Here is an 8341-nt window from a genome sequence, read left to right as displayed (position 1 = left end):
CACGGTTTGCAAGAGTGAGTTGGCCTAGTCAAGTAATCGTAATTCTGGGAATTCCTGTATTTTTACTGTGTGAGAGAAATTCTTATGGTGGAATCCAACCTATTCCAAGTGTAGAAAATTCATGGAATGTCAAGTTTACTGGCTTCCAAGTTGGGATTTTTCACAGAAAATCCAAGCAACATTCCATGGTTTGGTGGAAGGGTTCGTGGAATCCATCGAAATGCCAATAAGAATGGCGCTGAACGCCAATAAGATTGGCGCAGTAGAGGACAAGAAACGTCAATATGAATGGCGCTTAACGCTAATCAAAATAACGTAAGTCAAGCGCTAAAAAGAATGGCGTTCAGCGCTATTAACAATAGTGTTTTTCAGCGCCAATCTTAATTGCGCTAACCACAAAAAACATCCAGGAGCCACTCCACTTCCCCAATCCTATACTTAGTTTTTTTTCTACTCTCTCATTTTTTTTTCCTGAACAAACTAGTTTTTTGGTTTCATATATTGAATCAAATCAAATCAAAAAGAAGATAAAATTTATTGATACTAAAAATACTTCAACTACATTGATTCCACTACATCAAATTGCAAAAAAAAAAAAAAAAAAAATAATTGAAGCTACATAGTTCCATAAGCTACATAGTGCTAGGATAATCAAGTGTTCTAGGAGGATAACCATGTTTTTCCAAAATCTTATTTTGTTTATCCAACATAAATTGCTGCTTCCATTCCGTCAAGGTCTCAACCACCACATCCAACACTTCGAGTTCATGTTTCTCCAAAGCCAAATCCACGGATTTGTTTTTTGTCTCTGCAATAGTTAATAAATATTCTTCTTGTCCATCCAATCTTGTCATCTTCTTTGCATTCTCTTCACTAAAATGTTTCAAAATACGCTCTGTTCCGTCGTTGATGGCTGATAGCTCCGAAGCTTCCCTTTGTTGAGCCCTTTTCCCCGTTGGTCGACGAGGGCCATCCTCTTCATGCCATCTTGGGTCGCTTCTTGCAGGAGCACTACTTGTTGAAGCATTAACACTAGGAGCATCCGATTCATCTTCCACATTTTGAGTAGGATCAATTTCTTCGGGATTGAATCCGAGAATATGGGCTTTGAAAAGTCGGTACACCTCTTCATTTTGAAAAGGTTTTCCCTTGCTAACCTTACTATATTCCAATATAGCTTTTCTCTCCTACAAAAAACAAACAAAAACCCAAGTTAGAAATCCTTCAATAAAATAAAATGATATACATTAAGAAATCTTAATAAAACTTACAAGATCATCAATTCCGCATCCGCTTGCATTGTTTTTATGCAAATTTCTTAAGATACCAACCCATTTTTTGACATCTTTTTTCAAGGTACCAAATCTATTTTGCAACTTCTGAACAGTTCTGTCATTTTTATTCCCAAAGCTGCTTACATATGTATCGAATACCCGCTCCCAAAACTGGTTTGATTTTTGATCAACTCCGGAAACACCATCAAGTGTAATGCTTATCCAAGATTTGGTGATTGCAACATCTTCGGGTGTAACATACTTGACCATGGTTAAAAAAAAATCTGAATTGCAATGAATTTTAAGAAGATGGAGAAAAATCTAGAGAATATGGAGAAAAATCTAGAGATTGAATGGTTTTGGTCTGAGCTGAGAAGTAATTAATTTATAGGGAAAATTTCGAATTCAAAAAACTAGTCTTTGAAATACTATTGTTAATGGCGTTTCTTTGTGAGTCGTTGATTAGAATGAGACGTTACAGATCTAATGGTTAGGAATGAAACGCAATTCTTAATAGCGTTTGGAGCTATTCTTAATAGCGCTAAACGCTATTCTTATTTGCGCTTTTCTTGAAAAACATCCATAACCTACGCCAATTCCTCAAGTTCCATACTTAGTTTTTTTCTTCTCTTTTGAAAATCCATAACTTCTTCTCTTTTGAAAACAATGAAAACAATAAATTGAAAACAATGAAAACCATAAATAATACAATGAAAATCTTTATATTTCTTAATTTACGAAAAAATACTAAAGATGTTCGAAATCTTTCGAAAAAAGACTAAGGATTGCAACCAAGTTCATTCGAAATCTTACGAAAAAAGACTAAAGATGTTCTTCGAAATCTTACGAAAAAAGACTAAAGTTGTTCTTCTAGTGGGTAAACATCGGTAGGATCGAATTCACCATCCGAACCGTCAAGATTATCTGGTGGCGGAGGGGGAGATTCTGGTGGCATTTCACCGTCTCTGAGACCTAGTCCATGTCGTATCCAAATATGTTGAACAAGATCATTGCGGAGTTGGAGATATGCCTCATCATTCCTTAACTCGTGGTATGACCTTGATATTCCAGTAACCTGTCGTATTGGTTCGTTCACGACTTGACCCCAATCTAAGTTACGTTTTTCATTCTCAATGACCATGTTGTGCAAAATCAAACAAGCCTTGATAATAAAGTTTATATCCTCCTTATCCCAATATATTGCTGCCTTTTTTTTATTTGGAACTTGTTTTGGAGAGTTCCAAAAGCCCTTTCAACATCCTTTCTCTTCGCTTGTTGGTATCTATTGAACAACGTATTGGATGGCTGATTCGGAAGAAGAATTTTGAATGACTGCACAATACAAGACAATCGTGGATATATATTATCCTCCAAGTAGTAACCCTTGTCGTAGCTGTGGTCATTGATGCAGTAATTACAAGGAGCTGCTAAACCATTAACCATCATATAAAAGTGGAGATTGAGCCAAGACGTTCAAGTCGTTGTTCGACCCTGGCGTTCCAAAGAAACCATGCCAAAACCACTGATCATATGATGCCACAGCTTCTAAGATGATGGTAGGTTTTTTCTCATGTCCACGGAACGTACCTGCCCATGATGTTGGACAATTCTTCCACTGAAAATGCATACAATCAATACTTCCAAGCATTCCAGGAAACCCTCTAGCTGTATTTTCTGCCAATAATCTTCCCGTGTCTTCTCTTGTAGGAAGTCGCATATACCTTGGACCAAAGTGCCGAACAATTACCCTAATAAACCTCTTCACATACATATAGACGGTCGACGCTCCCATACGGACATAATCATCTGTGCTATCAGAGGCTATGCCTTTACACAAACATTTCATTACGGCATACATCTTCATGTGGGGAGTGGCCAAGTTTTCCGGTGCAATCAACTTGGAAATCAAAAGCAGGATCCGCAACAACTATTTCACTTAGAATACGTAAGAAAATAGGTCGATACATACCCAAACGTTGGTGGAACTTCTTAGGGATCCAAGTACAGTTAGGTCCAAAGTAGTCATGCATCATCCTTACATCTCCATCCTCTCGTTGCCTGTCCACCATTTGTCGCGTCAATACTTATTGAGGCACCGGTTGGAAGAGCCTATGCATTCTTTGAGTCATATACTGGTACAACACAATTTCTCTCTCCTCGCTATCATCACCAATGCTAAGATCGATACTATACGTCATTAGTACATACCTCCTTAGCGGATTTTCATCGTACATATTGCACCTATAAACAAAACTCAAATAATGTAAGCATTCCAAGATTTTTGAATCTATACAAAAGAGAAGACATTCATGCATACATTCATTAAAGAAAAGACATCCAAGTTTTATACAAAAGAAAAGACATCCAAGTTTCATACACATTCATTAAAGAAAACACATCTATGTTCCCCCAAAACTTAATCCTAACATCCTTGCAATTTCGTCTTCACTTAAACCAACCCCACCACTATTCAAGACTTGAGTTAATTGTGACTCTTGAACTACTTCATCTTGTGGAACATAATGACCATGTGCATCATCTTATTTACTTGTGGATGGTCTTTTACGGCTTGACCATTGAGAGTTGTCTCCAAGATCATAACATGATTGGGTTGACGTCGATCCTTCCCCAAGAGCACGTGCACGATCTATTTCAAACCAATACTCGTCCTTTGTAAGATTTAACGTAGCCAACCTATGCGCTAAATCTTTCCTTTGCTCCTGAAAAGAAACACCAAGATAGAAAATATATGAAGGAACTTCTAATGTGTAAAGAAAATCATAATAATGTGGCAAAAAAAATAATTGAAGGAGTTAAAATCAAAAATTACTAACCCTTGTTCCCCAATTAGTATCATACGTGAATGGAGGAGGATCGGGTGCTTGCAAAGGCATTTCAACACGGTTTCCTTCACTGTCTGAACGTACGGCACAGAAAGAAACTCTTGGAAATTCAGGTGAAGCTTGTGAGACGTTGTCATACTTATATCGTGATGGATATATTGGGGGGACCTGATTTACTAGAAATGTCGGATCTTGAGTGCTTGCAGCTCCAACTTCATCTCTGTTTTCTTGACGATATATTTCTGGGAGCAAAAATCCAATAGATTATTGCTTCCACCACCACAGATACATGCTCTCATCAACATGCTTATAGTCTCGTCCTTCAACCACATCAATAGGATCATGGGGGGTAGCAAGGTCTTCCAAACGTTCACGTGGACTTATTGGAATTGTTATAAATCCCTTTGTTTGCCTTAAAACCCGTTCACCAAGATACATGATACTAGTATCGCTTTCCGGATTATAGAAAGCCACTCTTTGATTGGAGATTTCACGAGCATGCACTATATCAGGATGATCTCTATACATACTAGTAGACCATGGTTTCCATTCCGTTCCAACAATTGTCCTCAACTCAATTTGTTGGCGAGTTGTATTAAGAGAGTGTTTGGAAGTACCCCTTTGCAACTTCACTAGACTATCTTTCTTAAATATAATAATTACATGCCATACATCATTCGGTACACCTTCTTGGAGAAAAGGAGTCAAAGTACGAAAATATATGTAAAACCAATATTCTAAAACCATCGCCAATCCACACATGTTTTTTCCACCTCTAGCAACCGCACTCATGCTACTATACAAGTGACTAAAACAAGTCGAACCCCAATCATAATTACCAATCGCATTCAAATCACGCAAGGAAGCGATCCAACCTTTGCTTGCTCTTGTAGTGGTACGTGCCAATAAAAATTTTGAAATCACCCATAATAAGAAGTATCGAGTCACAATCTCCCAATTTTCATCATTAATTGGATTGTCCTTGATATATTTTTCGAGGCAACTAATAGGAAATTCAGGTGAGTTCTTGTTGTACTTTGCATACCCATGCAAAGGTCCAAAGTAGGTATCCTCTAGTTGTTGGATTTCTCTACTTTTCCATTTACTTGTAGCGGCGTGTTCCAATCTTCTACGACCATTTCCAATAGGAATTCCAGTTAAGTGAACAAAATCTAAAGGGGTGAAACCAATTTCAAAGTTTGGGAAATGAAACGAATTGGTACTATACCACCACCTCTCTATGATTGCATAAGCTAGTTGTTGATCAAATCTCTTAATTCTAATTTCAAAAAATCTAGCAAGGACGGAATTTTGAAGAACTTGACTAGCACTTTCATGAACCACCACACGGTCATATAAATCCTCAAGGTCTTCTAGATTACTTCTAAACGTGATATCATGTTGTGTATCAAGTGAGTCTATACTTGTATAAATATGTTTCTCATCCGGTTCTTTTGAACTCAAGATCATTAACACATCCATATCCACAATCTATAAAAGATCATCAAATTAAAATAAATATAGTCACACAATGCACTTAAATTGTTTACATAATGTAACTAACACATGTTAATTCATTATCTCATGGCAATTTCACAATGTTCATCATCTAAAACCCTAAATAACACAATATTCATCATCTAAAACCCTAAATTACATGTCAAATTCGTCATTGTGAATCAAAATTGTTATCATTCATCATACAATCGAGTATCATGCATACAATGAACAATAATATCATCTAAAGCCCTAACATTTCATCAAACCATAAAATAAATTCAAATTATAATTCAACTAACCTCTCTTTGGATTCTCAATCAAATTGAGAAATTTAAGTATGCTCTGATTCCTTATGAAGCAGGGAACAAACCCTTTGAAGCAATTTCATTAATTTGAACTATTCTCTGAGAATTAAACAAGGGGGTTTTAGGTTTGGTTTTTCTTTTTTTTTTCACTAGAAGATGAACTGAGGAAGAAGAAGAAGGGGTCGATGGTGTTACTGGATATATAAACGAAAAAACATTAATAAGATTAGCGCTTAACGCTATTAACAATTGCGTTTGGCGCTAATAAGATTAACGTTTGACGCTATTAAGATTGGCGTTTTGACCGTTGACTAAAGTCTAGCGCTATTATTAATAGCGTTTTCCTGGCGCTATTATTATTCGCGTTTTACGCTATTCTTATTTGCGTTCTCTGTGTTCCACCATTAGACTTGCGCTTCCATCAACAGTTCCAAGTGCTCAGGTGGCATAGAAGATGGAACATGGATGGATTCCACCATAAGACTTGCTATGACCTTTATCTCTTTAAAATTTACCATTGCACTGGGGAAAAAAAAACCTTTACTCTACTCTACTCTACTGTCTACAGATTATGGCTGATCTCTGTATTTCATGGGCGTACGAAACCATTTACTCTTTTCTTTTTGTGACTAAAACAAAGAATTTATCTCGCTTTTTCCCCTATCACTAAAACACACAACAACAAAACTTCTCAATCAAGAGATCTTTGGTAATTTCAGTGTTTAGCGAAAATAAAAGGAAAACCATAACACAAAATCAACAGTACTAATTAATCCATGAGACATTTTTTTTCACAATAGAAGAAGGATTACATAAGTTATATGATTCTCATTAAACCCACTAATGATCTTCAAAATACCAATCTCAACTCTCAAAACACCTCTAGAAACTAAAACCATGAAGAAAAAAAAGACTAGAAAGAAATTTTCATAAAAACCAGCAGTAACCCACCATTCCATTTCTCTAACTACTAGTACTAGTACCACTACTCAGCCTGAAGAACTCCAACAACATCAACTCTTCTTATTATTATCTTCACTCTTGATTTTAGGAAAGTAAAATACTGGATTTCCGTCTTTCTTCTCAGCCTTGGCTTCCCTATGATTAAGATAATCATTATTCACTATGTAACTGTAATCGTCATCCTTGTTTTCACAATCGCCAATATCCTGGTTATAGTATCTTTTCATAAAGATAGTAACATCATTAAAAGCACCCTTGTTGAATATCGTCTCAATACCATCTTCATGCTCTACAACCCTCCATTGAGATGCTCTACTCATCAGTTTCGGAGATGGATTGATATAATATTTTCCAGGGGTTCCAGCTTTCATAGCTGCAGAATCAAACACAAGTAAATAACCATACAAAATTCATATTGGAAAACGTTACTTAATTATCAGAAAATAAAAGATTTAATTGCAAAATATAGATAGTATAATACCTAATTGCCTGAAGATGTTGATTTTGAGAGCCATTATAGTGGTGGGTGGAGATTCAGAAACTTTCCCTTCTTTTTTTGGTTGTATGAATCAATGTAGAAAGAAATTAGAGAATGGGGTTGGGATATTTATATTTATAGAGGAAGAGAGGGGCAAATGATATTAGTCTTGTGTGTATGTAATAGTAGGATCAATCAGGTGCTCCTGCTTTTGTCACTTGACACGTTTATCTTAATCCACTAATAATACATTCCAGAATCATTGATGTGAATATGGCCAAAGTAAGAAGGTATCTAAAGGATGCTAAGATGGGTGAGCAATGCTACTTTCTTCTCACGATCCATTTAATACCGGATCTACACCAGTGTAGTCAATATCGGCCGATATATCGGGGATATTTCAGATATCGGTCTTGGAGCGGTAGGATAAGCATTGTATCGGCGATACGATATCTTGGCGATAATATCGTCCGATATTAGCCGTATCGGCCGATATATCAGGGATATTTTGTGATCCTATTTTTCTTGATGAGCATGATGAAAATGATGAATGGTTGTATCCACAGAACTTGGAAGACTTGGCGGTAGAAGGTGATAATGTAACTTTGGATGATTTGCAAGATATTATTGGTGAAGAAAGTCGACCAGTTGGTAGTAGAGGTGCATGTAGCTCTCGAAATAAGTCTACTTACCCAACCGACTCTGAGTATGATGGATATGATACTGATCAATTGATGCTAGATACAGATTATGGACTACTTGATGGAGCTAATGGAGTTGCTGAAGATGATGATATCAATAGTGGCTCGTATGATTTTGAATAAGACTGTAATATACTTGTTTAATTACCGTTTTAGGTAGTAAACTTTAAAGTTGTTGAAGTTACTCTCTTGTTTTTGGTTTGAACTTTTAACTTGTTTAATTACCATTTTAGGCAGTAAACTTTTAAGTTGTTGAAGTTACTCTCCTGTTTCTAGT

General features: G+C 36.3%; 1 protein-coding gene across 1 annotated transcript; it reads right to left on the bottom strand.

Moving 5' to 3' along the window:
* Positions 1–6765: 6765 nt before the first annotated feature.
* LOC113293556 lies at positions 6766–7445 on the bottom strand. The gene is made up of 2 exons (XM_026542161.1): positions 7367–7445; positions 6766–7258 (listed from the first exon to the last, which is right to left on the bottom strand). The coding sequence occupies exons 1-2, from the start codon at positions 7398–7400 to the stop codon at positions 6936–6938; spliced, it is 357 nt and encodes a 118-aa protein (XP_026397946.1). The 5' UTR covers positions 7401–7445; the 3' UTR covers positions 6766–6935.
* Positions 7446–8341: the final 896 nt, after the last annotated feature.

The sequence above is a fragment of the Papaver somniferum genome, chromosome 7, assembly GCF_003573695.1.
Source record: "Papaver somniferum cultivar HN1 chromosome 7, ASM357369v1, whole genome shotgun sequence".
Taxonomy (NCBI): Eukaryota; Viridiplantae; Streptophyta; class Magnoliopsida; order Ranunculales; family Papaveraceae; genus Papaver; species Papaver somniferum.
This window is presented reverse-complemented; position numbering and strand designations above follow the sequence as displayed.